Genomic DNA, 25323 nt, shown 5'->3' with positions numbered 1-25323 from the left:
CAAAAACACAATCAATAAATTGATATGTTGTATTATAACATGGCTACGGACATTTTAGCACATGAACCCTATCGTCCCTATTCTGGGTATGTCATAATAGGCAAACATTCCGCAAAAATAGCAGATCTACAAGCTCACGATGCACTGCATTGTGAACTTGTAGATTGGCTATTTTCAGCAAAGAGATCTGGTGCAGAGGGAAAAAGGAGGGGACCAAGTATAGACCCCTGGCCTAAGGGACCCCGGTTAACGAAATATATCGTTGCTGTCGGGCAGAAAACTCTTATTTCCATATTTTAACTTTAAATGTTTTTTCGTAAATGAATGCCCTACTTCGTCATCAGTGTTGTATTACAAGTTACTTTTAATATATTACTGTAATATTATTATTTTACCCAGTAACGAGTAGTGTAAGGTATCACTCTGCCAAAACAGCAATATTATACCATATTACTATGTAAAATGTTTTACATATTACATATTTGTCAGGATCTGTCTCATTGTGTATTTCTGTTGTATCGTTCCAATTGTTCCCTGTTCTCCTTGTACTGTTATTTTTGTAGTGTTGTCCTAGTGTTTCCTGTTTTGCTTTGTTGCCGCTTCCTGTCTTGTCTCACCTGTATATAATTGCATTTTGTAGTTCACATGTGTCCTGTTCAGTCTCAGCCATTCATGTGTTGATTGTAGTGTTGTTTCACCTGTGTCTAGTTAGTCTTTGTGTATTATAGGGTGCGTTCGGAAATTGCGCACCGGAGCGCACTCGCCTATTAGTTTGTATTGGCCAATGCGCTCAGTGCTGTATTTCCGAACGCACTAAGCCTCCCTGTGTTCAAAGTTCCATTGTTCGATTATAGTTGTTGTTATGTCCACGATCTGTTAATAAATCCTTGCGCATTAGACCTATTCTTCTCCTGCCTATTGTGTTCTGCATCTGGGTCCAGCACTCCTGCCTTGCACATGACAATATTACTCAGGTTTTGTTGGCTGCCTTTTGAAAACATTTCATTTAAAAGGCCAAGAGAGATTGCTGCTTTATTGTATAACCGTTTTGGCTGATTGGTGACTATTATTATTATTCCCAAAAATTGGATTCAGTTCTAAAAGGTGGCTAAACAGATTGTGTTGTTGTACATCCCTTTTTTCTTTTCTTTTTTTTTGCGGGTGGGGCAAAAGTAATGTAATATAATATGTAATATAATATATTACTCTTGATTCCAAGTAATATAATATATTACGCTTGATTCCAAGTAATAAGTAATATAATATTATTACTTTTTTAAGGAGTAATATGTAATAAGTAACACATTACTCTCCTGAGTAATATTGCCCAACACTGTTTGTAATACAATGTAGATTGGCTATTTGAATCCTGGAAAGTAACACTTTTGGACAAGAGGTTTCCGACCGACAGCAAAGATGTACTGAAGGACATGGGTCTTCAATAGGGGGCCCTCAGAATTACTACAGGGGAGTGGGCAGATGTTTGTGTCTTAGGAACGTTTCTTTCTTTCTCATTCATAAATTGAATCCATCCAATATATTTGGCAAAGATAAGGTGTAATCAAAACACAAATCATTAAATTGGTGATACGGTGCTGTCAAAATATGACGGCATCAAAGCTGCAGCATCATTGGAGACCTGCAGTCATTTAACCCATTAAGACCGGGAAAGCAACCACTTTAATCATTATTTTATACTTTGGCTATTCAAAAATAGCAGATATACAAGCTCATAGCGCAATGGAGCTTGTATATCTGCTATTTTCTTTTTAAATCGTGAACATTAATTTTGTGCAAATCTTTGAATATGTATATATTTTTTTAAGCGAACATTTTTAACTCAAATCTTTGCTTCTGGGGGTCCCTGGAACTAAATATTTTGAGATGGGGGGTCTGCGGCCAAATACATAATAATGTTGGGGGTCCTTGACATGAAAGGTTTGAGAACCACTGATATTAATCAGTTTTTTCAAAAAACTGTTAGGATTTAGAAGACATTTGTAGAATCCCCAGAAGTAAAGATTTAGTTCAAATGTTTCGCTTTAAAAATATATATATTCAAAGATTTGGACACATTTTCCACAATATATATCTTCAAATGACACAGATGCTTTCCCACATACTTCCACGCTAGTCTCAAATCTCTCAGCAACAGTCAACAGATATCAGTGAGATATACACCTAAAAATGAGCTAGCTTTGAAACACTCTTTTTCATGGAAGGCTTTCTCAAATAAATAAATTGTTCAATATGCACAATTTTATACGATATATGTAGTGGGGGTCCTTGCTTCGTTTCTCTCTCAACTAAAGGGTTCCTTAGCCTGAAAAACACTGAAGACACCTGATGTAGGGTTTAAGTGGCTAAGCACTGCCCGTGATAATAATCAATATACATTGCAATCGCCCTTTCTGCATTGTGTATTATTATTAAGTATACACAATAATATATACAGCAATTCTAGGATGCTCAATGTTCATTAAATGAACAGTAAACAATGAAATATAGTTCATTGTAAATAAACATCATATCATTAAGAAACATAGCACTAAAAATGCTATGATTACCTCGTGTTTACTTTATTAAAACTTTTCAGAAGAAAAAGAAGAAAGAAACAAGCTGTGACCTCAGTTATAACTTGATATCTATTCATTTAATTGTCAAATGAAGATCGCACTGATGACAAAATTCTTTTGGAGAGCAGCCACTATTTTTTTGTTCCACTGATGCTCGAAGTTTGTTCTTCAGTGTGGTCTAGATTGAAGATTTGTTTTGTCTTGCTTTGGACTTCTCTACTGTCAGTGGTTTTGATCTCAACTCAGTCGGCACAGGTTGGGTCAACTGGGGTGGTCTCGACTACATCTCAAATTGTTGGGTTCATAATTTGTTTGGATAATAATATAAACATTGAATATTTTTTGATTAAAAATAATAATTAAATAATAATTAAAAAATAATACTCTTAACATAGGGGGAATAGATTATATGCAAACGTATTGTCTCATAAAGGACAGGTACAGGCTAGAACCTTACGTGAAGTATAATTTGTGTCTCTGTGCACAAATAGGAAAATTAGCATTAGCTCTGGAGACTGGCAAGTTTAATGCCACTCCAGAAGAGAGATACTGTTTGTTTTGTGAACTAGATTAAATTGAAAATGAGGTATTTTTGTTTTGTTTTACTGCCCTAAATATGATGATATAAGAGAGGCATTTTTTTGGTAAGATATATTTTATTTGTGGTGATATCCTTGAGTTAGATGATTATGAAAAACTTGAGATATGTTTCGTTTGGGAGAGAAGACAGAACACTCTGTATAATTCAGAGCTGGAATGGAATGTATTATGTGAATATAAACATGCTGTAAGCGTAAAATGGTGTCTTATAAACCCATGAGGGTTGGGCACTTTGTGTGCAGGACACGAAAATAAAATAATCAATCAATCAATCAATCATATGGGTATTCTATGTGTGTGTGTGTGTGTGTGTGTGTGTGTGTGTGTGTGCGCGCGCGCGCGCGTGCGTGCGTGTGTGTGTGTGCGTGTCGTGTGTGTGTACTGTATATACTAGAGTTGAGTTTAGAAACTAGAATGCTTTATAGTCAGTTATTTCTATTCGTCCCTGGTCTGCCTGAGACAGAATCTCTCTGTCTACAACCTGATTTAAACCCTGGTTTATGAAAGGAAGTGTGTCGCAAGACGCAATGCAACGCGGTGTATATAAATCAGCCTTGTAGATATTGCCGTTTTCAGTGCGTGACACCGGCGCTCAACTAAGTATAAATGAGGCATTAAGTGAGGTTATACAGCATCTTCAGCTGCCTGATATTTGCATTTAGCTTGTATCGTGTGAAATCTTTGTAGTTCTGTAACAATTTCAGTTTGGAGATTTAATCTGATTCATCACACATGACATTTCTCCAAGCGTTAGAGGAGCATTCTTATCTGCCCAACAGCCATGACTGGGGAACATATGCAGCCAAATACAGAGTGTAAAAAAACACTTATAGCCTATATAGTTCATGGACCCCAGGGCTCTTTATTATAATTGTAATCTTTATTTAACCAGTAACATCACATTGAGACAAAGGCTCTATACTAGGTACGCTCCTTTTTCCTCTACATCAAATCTTTTGGTTGAAAATAGCACTCGGGGCTGAATTAACACTCCAGACTTTGTATGTTCCTGCTACACACCTGAATTTGTACTTGAGGTTGTACTTGGTTCTGATGAAGGTCTCTCCCTGTCCCCCAGGAGCCCAGCGGCATGTCAGGTCCTTGGTGTTCCTGGACCAGCATGTCAGATTGACCGGCTTCTCTGGAGGCACTGGGTGGGGGGGGGGGTAGTTATGGAAAGAGTGAGGCAGGGGGAGAGAAGAGAGGGATGGGAGGTGAAGGAGAAATGGAAAGAGAGTGAAGTGGAGGGGTAGAGAGAGTGACGGGAAGGTGGAGGGAGTTTTTTTTTAAAGAGTGGAGAAGGTAGATAAGAGAGATGGTGAGAGAAAAGTGGAAGAAATAAGAGTACGAAGTGTACGAAAGACGGGAAGAGGAGGGGAGAAAGTTCATGGAAGAGAGAGAGAGACAGACAGACAGACAGACAGAGAGAAAGAAAGAGAGATAAAGAGATAAGGGAAGAACATTTGGGGTTAGCAAGTACTCTATTACCCTGTTCCTTCTATCATTCCTTCAAACTTTCAGGTCAGGGCAAAAAGAAAGTTCACCATTATCAAAGCCCTCTCCTCCTGAGCGTAATTTACTAACGAGCGATGTTCCTCAGAAATTGGTATGTTTGTTCTGATTGCGAGTGTGTTCATGTGTGTGTGTGTGTGTGTGTGTGTGTGTGTGTGTGTGTGTGTGTGTGTGTGTGTGTGTGTGTGTGTGTGTGTGTGTGTGTGTGCTGTAAACTTGGGTCAGATTCAGGAACCCTGCCAACATTCCTCTTCTGTCAGAACACAGGCTGCTGAACACCAGCGTCACACAGAGATTAGGATCCTGACTACAAAACTGTCCGTTTGTGTGTGTGTGTGTGTGTGTGTGTGTGTGTGTGTGTGTGTGTGCGCGGCGCGGCGCGCACAACCGCGTGTGCGTGTGTGAGAGAGAGAGAGAGAGAGAGAGAGGCAGAGAAGTGAGAGATCGTATGTGTGTGTGTGTGTGTGTGTGTGTGTGTGTGTGTGTGTGTGTGCGTGTGTGTGTGTGTGTGTGCATGCGTGTGCGTGTGCGTGTGCGTGCGTGCTTATGTGCCTGTATATGGCATGCACACAAGTGTTACTTCATTGCAAAATCTTTATGACTCCTTAGAAGTCATTTGTCATCTCATCACCCAGGCCAGCAGCACATTTATTTTTCAGTTGTCATTGTGACATACAGTGTGTGTGTGTGTGTGTGTGTGTGTGTGTGTGTGTGTGTGTGTGTGTGTGTGTGTGTGTGTGTGTGTCTGTGTGTGTGTGTGTGTGTGTGTGTGTGTGTGTGTGTGTGTGTGTGTGTGTGTGTGTGTGTGTGTGTGTGTGTGTGTGTGTTTGTGTGCGTTTGACAGAGAGTGACTGCTAGTAAGGAAGAGAGCTAATACTGTCCATGCGTACGTATGTGTATGTGTGTGTGTGTGTGTGTGTGTGTGTGTGTGTGTGTGTGTGTGTGTGTGTGTGTGTGTGTGTGTGTGTGTGTGTGTGTGTGTGTGTGTGTGTGTGTGTGTGTGTGCGTGTGCGCACGCGCGGGCGCGTGCTTGTTCCTGCTTGCATGCATGAGCACATGTCAGACCCATGCCCTATGAGTGATAGTGCGAGTAATGGACCACACAGGTGGTAAAAGCGTCACAGAGTCATGCAGGCCTCATCAGCCAATCTAAAATACAACCACAACAACTGTGTCGAGGACTCTTCAAAATCTCTTATCCTGCAACGATACCACCCCACCTCGTCTCCCGTCCCCCTCGCAGTAGTCTCTCCGACATCACTCCTGTCCCGTTCTCGGCTCGACTTCTTCTTCTGTGCTTCTCCCCCCCAACAACCCCCCATCCACCCAGCTTTCTTTTATTTGACCATTTCCTCACGGCGGACCAGCACACACCACATGATTCCCCCAGAGAACATAAGCTTTTTCTCCAAGAGTCTCTGCAGTGAAAGGGATACACTGTAGCCGAGTACACGGTGAACGGAGTGGGAACGGAAGAAGAGGAAGAGAAAAAAAAAACTAAAGCCTGACCGTGACATGAACAAAAAAAAATAACAACCGAAAACCCCCTTTTCCCTTGGATTGTGACAATACCGTACAGCAACGTGACCACCGGCTAACTTGCTGTGACTTACTGCCGACGTAGAGGCAGGAGCCGGCCAGGACGTGTCCTCCGGGGTTGTGGCAGAGGAGGTTGTCCCCGGAGCGCTGCCGGGAGGCAGGGAGCCTGGGCAGCGTGACGCTGAGGGCGGTGGGGCTGAGCACGCTGTAGGAGGTGCTGGGCAGACGCCGTCCGTTCAGCGTCCAGAACAGAGAGCTGGCATGGACGCCCAGGTCCGGGTTGACCCGGCAGGTGGCGGTCAGGCTGGACCCGATGTGCAGAGCAGGGTCCTCTGGGAAGATGGCTGCCACCTCTGGGGAAGGAAGGAGGCGGGGTGAGGGTGTTTGTTAAGACGCGGGGTACACAGCTGAGTGGTAAGAGAAGAGAAGAGAAGAGAAGAGAAGAGAAGAGAAGAGAAGAGAAGAGAAGAGAAGAGAAGAGAAGAGAAGAGAAGAGAAGAGAAGAGAAGAGAAGAGAAGAGAAGAGAAGAGAAGAGAAGAGAAGAGAAGAGAAGAGAAGAGAAGAGATTCTACAACACAATTCTATGAACAAATGTAAGATAGTTCCTATGGAGAACAGATGAGAGAGTATAATGAACAAGTGTGAGAGCTTCTAACACTTTGTCAGACCACTACAAATCTCAGCCCGGGGCCATATACTTTGAGTAACTACCTCTGCTGAAAGACAGATTGTGTGGTCCTTTTGAGAAGAACATCTTTGAAGAAGTTCATTTCTTTGTAACTCCACACCAATATTTAGGCTACATCGCAACACTGACATAATTGCAATTCCCGCACACGTGCACACACACACACACACACACACACACACACACACACACACACACACACACACACACACACACACACACACACACACACACACACACACACACAAAAAAACAAATACACACAGGGTGTTAAGCATATACTCAGCTAGCAGAAGGGAAGGGATCATGATTACCCAATCACACTCTGATCCAGCTGAATAACAATAATTTACTGATCCCTTTCAGTAGTCTGAGAGTGGTGGTGGTTGGCCCAGTCCCTCTGGACCAGGGTGTGAAACCCCCTCACTTTAACGACCACAAAGACAGGCGCAATTACTGCTGTTTATTGTCTCTACTCCACAAGCTTGCAGGAGGAAATGGCTTGTAAAATATGATTTGTTTTCAGAGGCTTACGGCATTTTGAAGCAGGGCTGTCATGATGAGGGCAGGTGATAAGTTTAACCCGTGGACAGTGGCGTGCCCTTAGGTCCTTCTTTTTGTTTTTTTGTTTTTTACATATTTTAAACTCACTATGTGCAATTTATCACAAATCATACAATTCAGGAGCTCATTTGCAAAACACACTATCCATTTCAGGAAGAAAATAAAAAAAACTGATAATGTTCATTATTCATTAAGTCTAGCTCAATAATTAAAAGGTTTAGGTTCATGCACCCACATTTGTCATTTGGCCACATTAAGCATCACGTTTTACAAACGGAGGACATCTCATAATGTCGTTACCAGACAATATGTGGCAGGCAGTGACAGGAAATGCACAAAAACGTACAATCCCCCAGTCAAGAACAGAGCACCACAAGGTCACCAATCCCATATACCGTGCGCCCTCATTAATGAATCATGTTAGCATGTATTTGATCAATTCTGCTTTTAGTTATTGTTTGAAGGAGCCAACTAAATATTTATACATGTTATATTATATATAATATATTTTAAAAATATATTTATAAACTACTGACTGCCATATGGGTAACAACTAAAGTAAAGGAATACAATTATCCAATTCCAGAGTAGCAGTTGAGGAAAGAACATGACATCAACAAATGAATTCCCTGATGAGACACTAGCTGAATGCTGAATGGGCTCCAACGAGATAAACACTTGCTCATGGTTGATTTTAAACCCTTTTGACTGCTGGTGTCTGTAAGGAATTGAAAAATGAGAGCTGGTTTCTGACACCCATGGTGGTTATGCTGTCAGTATTCAAGGGTGCGTGAAAGGCCTGTAATACCCCCTATTTCTAAAGCTCTGTTTACCCTTCGCTCGTCCGTGGAACAGTTCAAAAGAAGACTACGCTTCCTACATTTGACGGACAAAAGAGATACATATGGAACGTTTTCAACATTTTGATGGGGCTGTGTAGGGGACAAAATTTAAAGGAGAAGTCATGCAGCATTAAGCGACAATGAGCCATGCAATGCCATCTGAAAAGGGAGCAAAGAGACAACAGTGGAGGCCTGTTTTCAAATTTATAAATTCAATTTTCACATTTGCTTTCAAGTTAAAGGGACATGATGTAGTAATTCAAATGTACCATATCTACCCTCAATAGGCCTGTCTCCACATTGACAGGTTGTGCATGCTCAAATTTTTCTTCAACAATATAATCTGATTAGATGTAGGCTACTCTAATTCTATTATTTTCAATATATGTACAGTGAAAGGTTTCACATCATAAAGGCTTTTTTTATTGTAAACTGAATGAGCGCAGTTCACTGTTGGAGACTTGGAGTATATCAATAGGTTATAGTTACAGCTTATAATAAAAGCCACGGCTACCTTGTCAAGACTGCTGGTCTTTAAGCGTTTAAACCAGGCTTTATTTTATCAGTTTCCACGCCAAATTAACAAGGACAGATGCTGAAGCAGACGTTTGTAGTTCGTTTATAGTGAGCTCACCAATAAAAATAATCCGGCCACTTATGGGGAGCGGACGTGTGGGACTGCAGCAGCACAACTGAGATTTATTTACGTTACTGTGCATTAAGCTGCCGGTTAACATTCTCTAGGAACCGACCAAATGATGTCAGTGTTTTGTTGCGGTCCGTAAAGCCCCATCCATGCTCCCCATGTGTTAAACGAATTATGTCCCGACTTGTTGAAATTCAACCTCCTGGGAGGGTTTCCCAAAAACCTCCCATTTCTTCTGCAGGAACACCGGGGAACATGAATAATAGCCAACAATCACACCAACAGAGGCCTGACCTGTGGCTGTCAAATGGAAATGTGGCACTTGTCATAGTTTTTTTTAAGCCTTCAGATATTATTTATTTATTTTATTTATTACATATTTACAATGTAACAGCCAATATGGAATTAGAGTGTCCCCTAAACATGAGTTCAAGAATATGGGGGGGGGGGGAAAGTAACTTTAAAAAAAAAAATTAATTGTTATTTTGCAGTTTCACTTCTTTCTTACTTTTTTCTGATTTGTGATGTCATAGCTCTATTTTACCAAGGTGTCATCATCATCCATATTTTAAATAAATAAATAATCATCATCCTCCATATTAGGTGTGGAAACATCTCTCAAGCCTTTCACTTAGACCTTTTTTTCATATGTATGCTTTTAACTAGTGACACAAATGTACGCATGACGCCGTGTTGAACACTGTCTGCAGCCTGTCTGTCCATTCCAGCCAAACATGACCAAGCCAACGTCTGTGCCACAGTTGCCAGGTTTTGTGAGAGAAACAAGCAACCAGGTCTATGAAAACAAGCCCAAAACAAGCGACTATAAGTCACACGAGACCTTTAAACACATCGGCTAATTGAAAATAGCCAATCTACAAGCTCACAACACGTCACGATGCAACGCGTTGTGAGCTTGTAGATCTGCTATTTTCAAAAATATCTTTAAGATGTGAAAAGAAAAGTGGAATATTTTCGTAACATTTTAACTACACAAATCTTGTAGGAGGGGGGATCCCTGGCACAAAATATTTTCAGATGGGTGGGGGGGGGGGGGGGTTCTACAGACAAACACATTAATTTGAGTAGGTCCTTCACATGAAAATGTTCAAAAACCACTGGTTTAAACAACATCACACAGCAAGCCCCAAAATAAGCAACTACACTTTAGAAACTAGCCCCCCCCCCCCCCCCCCCCTAAAAAACGCAACTTGCAATATTTACAACTAAGCAACCCTACAGAAAAAGAAGCCCAAAGTCGCTTATAAATAAGCGGACTTGGCAACCCTGGGTCTGTGCGCATCGATGGACATCTGTGATCTGTGGGACACTTACGTGTGGAGTAGCTCTGCACGCCGGACAGAACAGACAGCATGAGGAGGAACACCAAGCAGCTCTCCAACAAAACGACTCTCATTTTTCCCTCCTCTGAGCAAGTTTCTCCTGTTTTTCCGTCCCCCTTTTTCTTGTGTTCTCCCCCTTTTGACGCGTCGATCCTTGTGTATTTTTGAATTATTACGCACGGTCTGGTCTTGGCAGAGGAAGAACTGCACGGGTTCAAGTTTGACTTGGCTGCTCCGAAGTTCAATGCTTCTGTTATAACAAGACAAACGAGCCACACTAGAGGCGACTACAGCAACGTAAACCCACGGCCCCGAGACGTCCTAAATCAAGGTGAATTGCTGAGCATAATAACGTCCCGTTTTGGAGTCTTTTCCCTTAATGCTTCCTCTGCTAACACACACACACACACACAAGTTCATACTTTTTAGGCCCCTCCCCTCTCTCTTCCCACACAGTCGCCAGTCATTTCCCCCTCTCTCTCTCTTTCCGTCCTTCCCTTTTTCTTTTTTCAGTCTCTCTCTCTCTCCCCCCCTTCCAGTGATGGGTATGAGAGTCACATTCATTCACTTTCACTGAATCATTCTCTCTCTGTCTTCCTGACTTTCCATGTTTCGGTGTCTAGGAGGCTGTTGAGTCACTGTTTTTACAGGAAAGGTCATCAGATCTCTCTCTCTCTCTCTCTCTCTCTCTCTCTCTCTCTCTCTCTCTCTCTCTCTCTCTCTCTGTGTGTGTGTGTGTGTGTGAGAGACACTCTTGTTTCACACAGGGAAGCCTCTTTGAACCCCAGCAGTAGTACTATGTATGTTGTTTCCTGTTTCAATCATGTTTGTTTTGACGCACAGATGATGGATGGTGGCAGGCCTGTATTGTGGTATATTGAGTAACACATGTAGCCTTGGGCCTGGGAAATAACACTGTACACATTAGCATAATAGGCCTATCCACCAAATTCTGAAACCCACCCCCATACAGCATAGTGACCACCTCACATTCGTTTTAATATTAAACTGCAATACTTTCCAAACATTATGTGATGGAGAGTAGTTACTGGCATGTTTAACTTTTATGGTGAGTGTAAAATGTGCATATGAAACCCATTTATGTCATTTGGGTATTTTTGTATTTTATTGTAACAGCGTTATCCCACATATCACATGGAGTGGAATTGTTGTATTAAGTTATTTTGAACTTGTCTGGTATTATTTGCAAGGTGATGGAAAGCCAAGCCTGTCTTAGTGTCTTAACAGTGTAATTACACATTTTGTATAGAACCTTGATTATTTCACACATAGACCTAAATGAAATTATTTTGCTGTAGCTAAATCACAGAAGACCTTTAACCACTTATGTCCTATATATATACTTCATCATATGACAAAATGTAAAATAGCTGATCTAAAAGCTCACAACACAAGCTTGTAGATCTGCTATTTTTGCTGTTTAAAAAAAAGGACACCAGGGTTAATGTGGTTGAATCATAAATAAAACTATTATAGAAGTCATAGTAGAATAAGCGATGCCCTTGGGCCAAGGCTTGGTATCAGCTGAGAGGGAAGCAGGCAAAGGTGTCCATGGAAATCCTCTGACTCATGCGAGATTCACCCAACCTGTCATCACTCACTTAAAACAGACCCTGAAGACAAAGCGATTGCGTGGAAGGGGATGTGGGGTGGGGTGGGGTGGGGGGGGGGCTGGGGTGGTGAAGACAGGCAGGCAGGGTGACGAAACACAATCACATTATGTCACATTGGGATTAAGAAGTCCACATGAGGGGTCTCGGCGTCCGCCTAGAGAACAAAAACCCTGTTCATGTTTATCATTTAAATGGGCACTGTGACTAATGTTTGACTAATGGTGGCCGCAGACACACACAAGTTAGCCCTACCGGTCGTCCTTCGGTCGGGGGTTAGTGGTGAATCAGCAGGGCCAGAGAGGGAATGAATGTTATAGTTGTCAACCTACCGGTCCCTGCAGACACTGCCCCTACAATGTCCCCCTTTCTGCCTCGTCAGAGGGGGCCCTTGTTCGTCGCCCACTTACCGCTCAGACCACGGCAGCTATGTCCAGTAAATGTGAAAAGAATTGTGACGGGGCTCGGACATTGTGTCACTTTCCGGTCATTAGCTGCTCTGATGCCCGTTCAGGCTGTCATAGCTAGAATAGTTGATCTGTGATGGGTGGTCGTCATCACATTCACCCTGTCAGTGAAAATGTTGTGTCACACAAGCACATGCACACACACCATACATAATTTTACACACTCTTCCAAACACATAATCAAGCACAAGCTTGCACATTCATTCTTTTGTCACTCTAACGCGTGCATATTCTTACCCAAGCTCACACACACACATAATGTACAGTGAGTGATGATGAGGGTGGGAAAATAAGTGAGTGCGATGACGAGAAAATAAGAGAGAGAAAATGGCAAGAGACAGCGAGGGCGGGCGCGCTGCTAAATCCTGAGTGTTAATTTATCCCTGAAAGCATAAAGATTGTTCATTTTTACACTCAGAGTTCCAATTGACCCTCAGGATTTTCCAGTGTGGTCGGAGCAGATGCTGTAGTAGAGGGATGAAAAAGATGTTTCCACCCTGTAATAATGTCAGTCATGGGGGAACAATAGGCTTAAATCTCTTTAGTTACAACCACAATGTGGGAATGCATGCTGGGTGTAAACCAATGGCATATGTCTGACACCAGTGGATGTATGTGTCTCGGTGGTGAGTGGAACCCATGGCGGTAACTTGACTTTCAGCACTCCACCACAGCCTGGGCTCAAACCGCAATCCAGTCCGCCACCTGAGAAGGATCTGGTTCACGTGGCGGAGTAGGAATATTTCAACTAGGGAATGAGTTTACGCCAAGGGGGGGTGTTATTATACGATGCAATATAATCACATTACATCAGCTTTGTGAGACTTCAGTCCATGCAGTAGCCAGAACCTAAAATCTACATCTACTAACATTCCCTGGGAACAACGTTATCTCTGCTTAAACTCACCTACAGTACTTCATAGTGTAGTCCCCACCCCCACCGGTCTATACTAGGCCTCCTACACCAAATCTGTTTGTCGAACATTTTGCAGAATGTTCCCTTTGCCTCATTCCACTGTTTACCTATAGGAAGGTTCGTAATTTCATAACTTTATGCATAATAATAATAATAAATTTAAGTTTTTATGACATGACAGGGGCTGACATACTGTCCACTACACCTGAAACACACAGAGCATTCTATTCTTTAAGAGATATGGTTATTAAAATATTCAATTAAATGTATCCATGCCTTGAAAAAGCCTTCAGTGGTTCCTCTAAGAGAGATTTCTTTTTTTCAAGCTTAAGAAATACATCACATCGTTGAGCCAGATTGAGTGAGAGGGTGGTTTTGGAGATTTCCAGGATAATAATATTCTTCTTCTAGCCAAAAGTGTTGTATAAGCAATAATCTCTACATTTTGATTCATGAATTGTAAAGGGTTTGATGATGTGCCAAATAGCTAGCAATGGCGAGCATCAGACAGTGTGTCAAATTCAAGTTACCAGAAACGTTGTAACTGCGGGCAAGAACAATACATATGTGTGAGGTGTGTGAATTAAATTTTATGAATTACATTTTATGTATATGTAGAGTGTCTTGAGACAACTTGGAGAGAAACCCCAAATCTTACAAATGACTGGACCGATTAGCTGCACGCTGCCAGTAGGCCAAGGACATAACTCACATGTTTTATAATTAATTTTTAACTTTTAAAACTTAAAATGTATAGTGTAAATCAACAGAGATCCGTTATTAGACTCTGTCTCGTTTTATTTGCATAGCACTTTTCAAAACAACTGTTATAACATGCCCTATAATAAAGATAATCTGAACATAAACAGCTGAACATAAACAGCGCAATAGTCCTCAATAGTAGTCCAGAAGTCCTTGATGCCATTTGTCAAGAGTACTTCCTAATTATAAGGGTGTGACTTTCAAGGGGCCTACTAAAACAACATTACTGCGTGTGTACATATTATTTCCTTCAATCAGTTTAGATTAATACACAGAGTTATGGTTATTGTGAGGAAAAGCTTTACCATGTTTTGACCCTGGGGGGTTGTGTTTTTCTAATAGAATTCCGTCCCCGTTCAAATTGCCCCCTGTGTATTCCAATGTGGTTCTTAGAGGGGGTTCTGACTGGGGGGGAGGCGCACATGAAGAGGCCGGAACCCTTAGCAGCGCTCTGAGGAGTTAACCAGGGGGCAATCAGAGAGAGTAGGATAGAGGGAGGGAGACAGGCATGGAGAACAATGAGCAAAGTAGCGCTATGTGCAGAGGAGGAGAAAAAAAACATAGGAGGGAGATGAAGCCGATTGACAGAGAGAAATGGGACATGTTAGGAAATGGGGGCTGCCTAGACAGAGTTAGCAAGGAGAGAGAGAGAGAGAGAGAGAGAGAGAGAGAGAGAGAGAGAGAGAGAGAGAGAGAGAGACATTTGGGCAAAGGAAAAAGTACTAACATTTTTTACTTAAGTAAATGTAGCAATACTGCAATGTAGAAATACTCTGTTACAAGTAAAAGTCCGGAATTCAAAATTTACTTGAGTAAAAGTACAAAAGTATTGGTGTCAAAATGTACTTAAAGTACCAAAAGTAGAAAGTACTCATTATGCAGGAAGTCCCATTTCACAAGTTTTCAAATGTATAAAATGTATTTAAGAAAATAGCAGCTCTACAAGCTCACGACGCATTGTGAGCCTTTAGATCGTCTATTTTCAAATGGCCCAAAATGTATGTAGGGCTGAAGTGGTTAATGTATGTTTTGTAATAATGATCAAAATCTACAAAGTAACTAGTAACTATAGTTTTTAAATAATTGTAATGGAGTAAAAGTACAATATTTGCCTCTAAGATGTAGTGGAGTAGAAGTAAAAGTACTGAAAATTAGAAATACTCCGGTAAAGTAAAAAATATTTCAAATTGTACTTAGTTACTTTACACCACTGCATTTGGGGGACAAAATGGGAGGAACAGAGAGACAGGGAGGGGCGGGAGAGGAGGGAGGCAGGCTGAGATGCAGAGAGAGAGAGAGAGAGTGAGAGAGAGGGAGAGTAATCAAGGAGAATCAGAACGTTTCCTCTGTAATACCCACAGGCCTCAGTCGAGCTCCGGCTCCTCTATCCACACTGATTGGAGGGAAGGGTTTGTTTGAAGAGGAGGTCAAGATCGTCAGTACCTTGTTAAGGAAAAGTTGTGTCCAGAGGAATGAAGAGAGCTGCCTCCTTCCTGAGGAATTCATTGGGGGATTGTGTGTGTGTGTGTGTGTGTGTGTGTGTGTGTGTGTGTGTGTGTGTGTGTGTGTGTGTGTGTGTGTGTGTGTGTGTGTGTGTGTGTGTGTGTGTGTGTGTGCGTGCGTGCGTGCGTGCGTGCGTGCGTGCGTGCGTGCGTGCGTGCGTGCGTGCGTGCGTGCGTGCGTGCGTGCGTGCGTGCGTGCGTGCGTGCGTGCGTGCGTGCGTGCGTGCGTGCGTGCGTGCGTGCGTGCGTGCGTGCGTGCGTGCGTGCGTGCGTGCGTGCGTGCGTGCGTGCGTGCGTGCGTGCGTGCGTGCGTGCGTGCGTGCGTGCGTGCGTGCGTGCGTGCGTGCGTGCGTGCGTGCGTGCGTGCGTGCGTGCGTGCGTGCGTGCGTGCGTGCGTGCGTGCGTGCGTGCGTGCGTGCGTGCGTGCGTGCGTGCGTGCGTGCGTGCGTGCGTGCGTGCGTGCGTGCGTGCGTGCGTGCGTGCGTGCGTGCGTGCGTGCGTGCGTGTGTGTGTGTGTACGTTTCTGTCTACATGTATGTATATATATATCCAAGCGCTCATTTGTGCAAGGCAGTGAGATGGAGCGTGTGTGTGTGTGTGTGTGTGTGTGTGTGCGTGCGTGCGTGCGTGCGTGCGTGAGTGCACGTGTGAAAGAGAGAGAGAGTGACAACGAAAGAAAGACTGAGTCAGAGAGAGATAGGGAGAAAGGAGAAATTGTATGTGTGTGTGTGTGTGTGTGTGTGTGTGTGTGTGTGTGTGTGTGTGTGTGTGTGTGTGTACACGCCACGCACGCGTGCGTGCATGTGTGAGGAAGACAGAAAGAGGCAGAGGGGGAATGTGTATGGGTGTTTGTGTGTTGATAAAGTCACTAAAAAGGAGAAAACCAGGCAGCAGGAGGAATCAGATTGTGATTTAAGGCGGACGCTTCAACCCCCTCCTCACTCTGTCTTCAACATAGTTTCTGAAGCCAGGATAGCAGCACTGGCATTTGCCGCAATAATGCATGACAGATGTACATCAACCATGCTCTCTTCTTTTCCTCCTCCTGAGCCCTCTCTCACCCTCTCCCTCTTTTCTCTCTCTCTCCCCCTCGTCCTTCTCTCCCTCTTTCATTCACTCCCTTACTCTGTTTCTCTCTCTTGCCTCCACCCATCTGGACCCAATGTGTTGTTGGTGGTGGGCATCGTCCAGCCAAGGCATCAACCACTATAAAATTGGGAAAGAGAGGATTAAGGTCTCATCTGTGGAATCTTCCATTTTTGATGGTTGAATAACGACTCTATAGTCAGAAAACATTTATTTGATCTGGCGCAATGATGACGGGGGCCTGCTTTTATCTTTTATAACTCCCTGGCATATATTCACGCTGGCAAAGTAGTTTACCCATAATTAAGCATTTAAAAAACAATAATCGTAATGGTAAACTTGTCATATAAGTGTGATTGATAGTTGACATAAAAGCCAATTAATGGGATGATCATGCTCTTCAGTTTATCTGGTGGAACTTAAAGGTGTGTTCGGTTGTAGCCGTAAAAGAAAAAATAAATCAGCTAAATTGTGTTATTTATTTTTTACAAATGCTGGTTCCGTTTCACGCCAGGAGAGGGCAGTACTTTCACAGCACATGATCCACAAGTCCTCTCTTCACCACTGTGACTGTACCATCAAAAAGGTCAATAAAATGTTTGCAGTGTGTCTACAAAACACACGGCTTGCCTTGATCAGAATCCAGCAGAATTTTAACTACACTGTAGTATCATACAGGCAGCTATATCTTTTTTACACTGAAACATTAAAATGGGTTTTAGTTAGAGCACTTTGTTGTTGTAGTCGGTTACGCCTGGCTTGAGCTATTTTATGTGCTGATGTAAAGCTGAAAACCCAAGAAAAGGACTGAGAGTGAAAGATCAAAGTCATGGTTGTGTCTCATTTGTAATGGTGCCTATAGGAAGGACCAGTCAAACGTAGAGTCCTCTGATGTGCACCGATCTATTCTTGACATAAATGTAAACAAAGTAATGAGGTGCATATATATAACAGGAATTTGTTGTCTGTTTGTTTGTTGTCCATAAGGGTATGATAGACTACAAATTAGTGTAACTGAAGGGGAGATGAGACAGGGAGAGCAATTGGGGAGCATAGGAAAGGAGAAAAGGAGAGCAGAGGACAGGAGAGTAGGAGAGGAAAGGAGAGGTCGAGAGGAACAGAGAAATAGAAAGAGGAGAAGCAATATAATCTAGACTCTAGATGGAAAGTGGGGTCCACGTGCATAGCGTGGATTTTTTTCCGCCACTTGGTTTTTCTTCATCCTTGAAGTGTGTATTTTAAGATTCTGCCAGGTAACAGGCTGAAATAATGTCGCATGGGGTTAATTTTTAACCCTTTATTACACACATCCCGAACCCAAACCTGAAAATGGAAGAAATAGAAAAGACCACAACTTTTGAAGGACACAACCAGAGACAAATAAATAAATAAATAAATCCCATACAACTTGGACCCAAGGAATTAATGAAAGTGGTTATTATTAAGATTCAAGCACATCTTGACTCTATTAGGCTACAGGACAAAAACAGCACAAAAAAAACTGAGACGAACTGATCACATATATATTTCAGTTTTTTCTAAATATTTTCTCTTACTAACTGCATTTTCTTAATCCTTAAAGTGTGTTTTTTAAGATTCTGCCATGTACCAGACTAAAATAATGTCCCACGGGTTCATTTTTAACCCTATGTTAACACATATCCTACCCAAACCCAAAAAAGGCTTACTTTGTGGGTCCTAGAATCTCCAAGAGAGAACTTTAAACTATCAGGCTCCTCTCCTTTGGAACCATCTTGGTTTGGTCCGGGAGTCAGTTTAAGAGCAGGCTAGACTTAAAACTTTCCTTCCATTTGGGGAACAACAGCACCATCATCATCCATAATCTCTAATGTCGTCATAGCCAGTGCAGTGCCACGTTTGATTACCTCATTAAACAAGACCAGGAGACATGGTTCTGCCAGACCCAGACTTCACATGACGTGTCAGCCTGTGTCTATGCCCATGTATGGACGAAAGGGGGACAGACTTTTATGGCTGGGGCCTAAGGACAAAGTGACCAAAACCATTTTTTTGCCCATGTATGGAGAAAACAGGTACAAAACATGCCCATGTATGGACGAAAGGGGGACAGACTTTTATGGCTGGGGCCTAAGGACAAAGTGACCATGCCCATGTATGGAGAAAACAAGTACAAAGCCTCATGTAAGCCAGACCCCCTGGGTCCGGCAAAAATGACATGACCTGGTTGGTGAAACATGTTCAACAACTCTTATTAACGTGTATGTTGTATGTAAAGCGACCTTATTGTAAGTCGCTTTGGATAAAAGCGTCTGCTAAATGACCGTAATGTAATGAAAAGCACTTTGTGAGTTCTCTCTGTCAGAAGTGTTATATACAAATACAATGTACATACTTACTTACTTCACCACACCACACGTTCATAAGAGTTGTTGAACATGTTTCACCAGGCAGGTCATGTCATATGGTTAACGAGGTAATCAAACCTGGCACTGCACTGGCTATGACGACATTAGAGACTATGGATGATGATGGTGCTGTTGTTCCCCAAATGGAAGGAACGTTTTAAGCCTAGCCTGCTCTTAAACTAACGGTGTCTGCCTCCTGGACATTGTCTGCCTCCAAGAGGAGCCTGATAGTTGAAAGTTCTCTCTAGGTCGAGATTCTAGGAGCCACAAAGTAAGCCTTCATAGCCAAAAAAACAGACACAAAGATACATGGTAATAGTGATACTGTGTGTTTTCCACAATGACAACATGACACACACACACACACGCGCGCGCGGACACGCGCACACAACCTTATTTCAGCCTGGTACCAGGCAGAATCTTTAAATGCACATTCCAAGGAGTATGAGAAAATAGTCGGCAAGAAAACTATCAACAAGTATTTAGTAAAAAGACAAATATACCAGGTGGCGGAAACAAATCCACCCTATGCGCGTGGACCCCACTTTCCATCTGACTAGTACCATAAGGCATGAGAATAACAAAACTATGTAGAAAAGGGTAGCATTTCTGGGTGGCCAGAACACAATATATAGACTCTGCCACATGAATGTACAGAATCTTGTATGAAGTCATGTTTTATTTGATGACCTTGCTGCCCTGCCGTGGCATTTGGCTGATGTGCCTGTCCAAAAACTGACAACAGCAAAGAAGTGGCCTTGCCCCTAAAATGGTAAGATTCCAGGCCTGATATAGAATATAATGGATGAATAAATAAGTAACCAAAGATATACAGAATGTACATTCATGTAGTAAAAGGATTAATAAATTAGCAACCAATAGTGCAAATAGCAGAGGACAGAGTAAGTGGCCCGATACTGTTGAGCTGCATCCAGCGTTGTGCTGTGTCATCGTGCTGTAGGGGTTTGCTTTACAACTTCCTCCTTGCAGTGAATAGACTTAGCATAATACCTGGGCACGAAGTGCAAACACACACTCTGTACACAGCGGTCCGTGCTCTGGGAATTGAATGATAAAGAGACACTATAAACAGTGCAATGAAAAGTGGGTTAACAAAATAGCAAATGTACGCTGACAATAATCAATGCTTACCTCAGAGCATTGTGTGAATCTGAATAAATCCCATGACAGTCGTACGTGATCGTCCTAGTGTGTTTGGCTCTGGGAATTACCTCACATTCTGTTGTGCTTTGCAATCAGCTATCTTTTCACATTGAGATTAGCTTTATATTACACTAAATGATTGATGTTTTTCTAGTAACTGATATCGGTGAGACTTTTTTGCTTGTCATCCCACTTGCGCTGACAAAGCTGAACTTGCAAAGTTGTTCAAATCACTGCAAGTCCTTGAAACACACACACACACACGCACCGCACGCACGCACGCACGCACGCACGCACGCACGCACGCACGCACGCACGCACGCACGCACGCACGCACGCACGCACCACGCACGCACGCACACACACACACACACACACACACACACACACACACACACACACACACACACACACACACATGCATGCACACAGATGTCATCACTAACCATTACAAACACTAGTCGTGAAATTCTGTCCACCAAAAGCAAAGCCATTTTATGGTCAGATTTCTGTAATCACCTTTATTATTTTTCCTACCTTCATCTCACACACACACACACACACACACACCCACACACACACACACACACACACACACACACACACACACACACACACACACACACACACACACACACACACACACACACACACACACAAATTCCATTCTTTCTCACACTTTCATAGCTGGTCACATGATAGATCATTCATCTCTTCTGAATCACATGATACTAAAGCCTAGTTTTATATCTCGCCTAAAACAACTTGAGTTGAATGTTATTTTCAGCGAGCGACGTGGTGGTACGATAATGTATAAATTAGGCTAAAGATCCTCGTTCTCTAGAATTAGAAAGTCGAACTAAGATTAAAGCTACTCATATTCATTCTTGGCTATTCACTCAGTAGCCTTCTGGGAAATTTCAATTGCAACCAGTGTGACGTCGTCTGTTAGGGGGTCTATTCACTTTTTTTCACTTTTTCTTATTTTTTCATAATAGAGGTTTAACCAACATATTTAACATGTGCATGGGCTTTTGTTGCTGCTAATTCTGCTCACAAGGCTTCAACCCTATTTGGTATGCCAGGGCAGCTGATGCCCTACTGCCCTAGTAGTGGGCTGCCAATGATGCAACCAAACCAATTGCAAATCATCCTACATTTGTTGCAATCTGTTTGGAGAACAGGTGGGCGCGGTTGGCCACTTACACTGTGGAATAATAACACAATGTCTGCCAGCCAGGCCGTTAAAACAATCACAGGAAAGAATTTGAAATGGCCTATACTTCCCTAATATCCTGATGCAGCAAACTTGGTCCCCACCCACTGAAGAATGAAACAATTGCTAGGTATTAATTGCAACATTTCTGGATTGCAAACAAAGGTGCAGTTCCATACATGTCACATCGACACGTCAAGTAAATATTTAGAATAACTGAAACGGATGTTGGAACATAGACAAATAGGTCTGAGCGACTGTACAGAAATAAAGTTATGTTATGAATGACAGACCATCCCAGACAATTGAAAGGAAACTGTTGCATGCTGCCAAGTGCCAACTGCATGCATGGTGATTCATCAGTTTAGAATAAGGAAACGGGCAGGTCTGGCAGAATACCAAAACACTCGCCCCAAAACACAGTCACCCCGGGGCAAATCCGGCTACCTCGGAACGGTCGCCACCTGGTATTCCTAAACCGAACGTAACCTCAGTAAATTATAATTTATGCCTAAACCTATCCATGGTTCACATGACGCTTGTATACAAGCGTATGACAGTCATGTTTCAGGGCTAGCCTAAACCTAACCTTATTCCTAAACGTAACCTCAGTAAAGTATATGCCTAAACCCAGGCGCACGGGAAGTCCTTAATACCTAGGGGGGCTGTGCGTCGGGGGGGACCGCGCGATTTTTTTGGGGGTTTTCTGTGTTTTTCCCCACACAAAAAGGCAGAAAGACAGTGTAAACACCAGGTTGAAGTTCATCCATGACCGTAACAGACTGCTATGATCCATAAAATATATATATATTATAAAAAATAAAATAAAACTTTTTTTCTTTTTTTTTTTTTCTTCCCATCACCAGGGGGGCTGCTCCCATCACCAGGGGGGCTGCAGCCCCCATAGCCCCCCCCCTTCCCGCGCCACTGCCTAAACCTAGCTCCAATCGAAACCTCTCCCTCCGCTACATAGCTCCGAGATGAGGTTCCACACAGCTCGGTGCCTGTGGGGGTGACATCGGCGAATATCTCTCACTATGCATGATTCTTACCCTTTACCGCACATCGTATCCAAAAAGTAAAGGTATTTTGCCCTGCTCTCAGATGTTTTAACTTTTAGCGGAAAAGAAAATCTAACTGACGGGTTGAAACCAGCGTTTAAATCGCTTATTTAGTCAGCCTGTGGCATGTTTTCCCAATGCAATCTTAGGGGGAAAATGGTTACAAAACCTTACCTTATTCCTAAACTTAACCTCAGTGAAACCATGCCTAAATTAACCTAACCTTATTCCTACACGTAACCTCAGTAAAACTATGCCTAACTAACCCTAGACTTATTTTTAACCTTATCCTCAGTAAAAACAAATACAAGAATACAAGAACCGCTGGGGGCGAGCGGTCCGCGAAAAAGAATGGGGGTGAGCGTGTTTTGGGGCGAGTCTTCCGGTTACCTTCTGGCATCCCGCCCGCAACTATATATTTTCCCCATAATTCTCGAATGAAACTTAACCAGAAGCAGAACTGTCAAGGTCTCTTCTCTCTGCGGTTGATTTATCATGGAGGACGCATGTTGCAGTTCTCACAGACAGACACATTAAATAACGTGAGTGTGAGTGTGTTCCACACTGGCCTGTCTGGACGGTTCACTTTGCGTTGGAGGAATGTTGAGTTGAGCGCCTGTCTTGTTTGTCCCTCTGAAAGCTTATTTTCAGCACACACACAGGATTACAGAGTTGCGGAGTCATGTATGTTGATGTAGAATTTCTCCAGTAGCTGGTTGGTGTGTGAAAATCACCCGAGACACGCAAGAAAAGCGCGCAGCTTCGCTCGCACGGTCTTCATTGACCTGCACTTCAGTCGGAATCAGTGTTGCCATGTCCCCCTTATTAAAGCGACTTTGGGCTTGTTTTCCTGGTAAGTTGCTTGTAAATATTGTATTGGTTTGGGCTTGTTTCTAAGTGTACAGTAGTTGCTTATTTGGGCTTCTTGTTTCCTAATGTTGTTTAAACCAGTGTTTCTCAAACATTTTCAAGTCAAGGACCCCCAATTCAATATGCCTTTCTCCGCGTACCCCCATCTGAAAATATTTTGTGCCAGGGACCCCCAGCCATACAATATTTGTGTTGTTAAATGTTTGAAAAATATTCCACATTTTTACAATTTTTCTTTAAGATTTCTTGTTTTTTTAAATAGCAGATCTACAAGCTCACAATGCGTCGCATCGCGAGTCGCGACGCGTTGTGAGCTTGTAGATCGGCTATTTTCAAATGCATCATGTTTAGAGGGCGAATGGCTCGATTTTCCTTTTGGGCTTGTTTTCATAGACCTGGTTGCTTGTTTCTCTCACAACATCTGGCAACGCTGGTCGGAATACTCTGAGATAGCCTCGGTGCAAAACGTGGAACGGATCTTGTGATTAGTTTTCTCTGTGGACTGGACTGTGACAGACAGTATGTAACCTAATGCCTGAGAGCGGACAAGATATCACTTTAGATTATGTCGATTGCGTCATCGGACAACCATGCGCAAAGTGTCAGTCCCAGATTGATTTCATAGGCGACATTCACTCACTCCTGCAATTCTGAATCGTCATAGATAGCACACGATACTCTGCACACACCGCTTCCATTCAAGCTCTCTGACTGCGTTTCTTTCAATGGTTCATTCAGGTGAGTCAATCGGCATTATAAACGCGATGGCATTATTGCATAGAGTTTGAGCGTGCTTGGTGAACGCGCCTACTTTTTTCTCTTCTTTTTTTTCTTCCGGGGTCCGGGGACCCCCACTGGTCCTTGGGGAGGGGGGAGGGGGGGGGGGGGGCGGTTCCGGGGGGTCTCACCCGCAAAATGTGTTAATAGGCATTTGAGCGTCACAATCATTTTTAACCTCTTGTCTTTATCCATATTTGATTCGTTGGCCATTTAAAAAATAGCAGATATACAAGCTCGCAGTGCGTCACTTCGTGCAGCGCTGCGAGCTTGTACATCTGCAATTTTTGAACATAATAAAGTATTGGAACATTTTGAAGAATTTTTATTCTTTTTTTTTTACACAAATCTTCTCTTCTGGGGGTTCCTGGGACATTTTTTTTATTATTATTATTTTTTTTTTTTTTTTTTAAGGAATTGAAACTTGAGTTGCACATTTCCCACCAGAGCATTAATTTGGCGTAGGGACTTTGGTCTGTCATGTGTTTATTTTGCACAGCGTCAATAGGCTGTCTATACCGTACAATCTTTTCCACCTTTTTTTGATAGGTTGGAGCTACCAAGAAGAGCTGCAAATCTTTTGTGTCTCGACGCCATAACAAGAAATAATATATCGATTTTCTTTTATTCAGTGAGGAAGGGTGGATTTAGACTACACTAGCCTATATCGCATTGGTTCAATTGTTTCTGATCTATCTGAGCCACTGTTTAATGGCAAAAATGTTTTTGAGGTTAATAATCGTGAAAGAATATAGGATCCAGCCTGAAAATGTTATTTTGCAATTTGTAATCTTCTGATAATTAATTAATGTTGTGCTTTTGTGCTTCCTGATTTATTGTAATAGGCCTATTTTCAAAAATGATTTTGAAAATAAGCTACAAACCACCATAGTTGTAACTCCTATATTAGTCTGGGTGAGTTGTGGGCTGTTGGCTTATGAGATCTTAAATTTCTTCTCGAGAAATAAATTAAAAAAAAGAAAAGAAAAACACTTGTGTCTTCACTTCGGTGCACTTTGACCTTGATCAGCTGTGCAGCAGGGAGTTTAAAGCTCACTTGGCATAACAATTGTTGTGGGTGCAGTTATTGGTTAATTCAGAAGATGCATAGTAATTACAACTCAGCAGTTACCACACAGATAATATCAGATAATATATAGATATAATATCACC

At 42.4% G+C, this 25323-nt stretch overlaps 2 protein-coding genes across 5 annotated transcripts in view; one reads left to right on the top strand and one right to left on the bottom strand.

Annotated features, from left to right (window-relative positions):
* Nucleotides 1–10438, bottom strand: part of crlf1a (cytokine receptor-like factor 1a) — a 22667-nt gene extending 12229 nt beyond the window's left edge. For both annotated transcript variants that reach the window (XM_080414654.1, XM_080414653.1), the window contains exons 1-3: nucleotides 10304–10438; nucleotides 6302–6580; nucleotides 4197–4326 (exon numbers count right to left, since the gene is read on the bottom strand). In XM_080414654.1, the coding sequence (XP_080270780.1) occupies nucleotides 4197–4326; nucleotides 6302–6580; nucleotides 10304–10385 (491 nt within the window). In that variant the 5' untranslated portion in view covers nucleotides 10386–10438. The remainder of the gene's footprint in view (nucleotides 1–4196; nucleotides 4327–6301; nucleotides 6581–10303) is intronic.
* A 72-nt stretch (nucleotides 10439–10510) lies between these two features.
* The window catches only part of keap1a (kelch-like ECH-associated protein 1a), a 37060-nt gene continuing 22247 nt past the window's right edge, over nucleotides 10511–25323 (top strand). Inside the window, exon 1 of one of the 3 annotated variants that reach the window (XM_080414652.1) lies at nucleotides 10511–10642. The gene's annotated coding sequence lies outside the window, so the exon portion shown is untranslated. Of the gene's footprint in view, nucleotides 10643–23058; nucleotides 23357–23943; nucleotides 24112–25323 lie in introns of those variants that run through there. The other 2 variants (XM_080414650.1, XM_080414651.1) reach the window with 2 other exon arrangements.

The sequence above is a fragment of the Gymnoscopelus braueri genome (genome assembly GCF_963280865.1).
Source record: "Gymnoscopelus braueri genome assembly, chromosome: 19".
Taxonomy (NCBI): Eukaryota; Metazoa; Chordata; class Actinopteri; order Myctophiformes; family Myctophidae; genus Gymnoscopelus; species Gymnoscopelus braueri.
The sequence above is the reverse complement of the archived record's forward strand: the minus strand, read 5'-3'. Positions and strand labels throughout refer to the sequence as shown.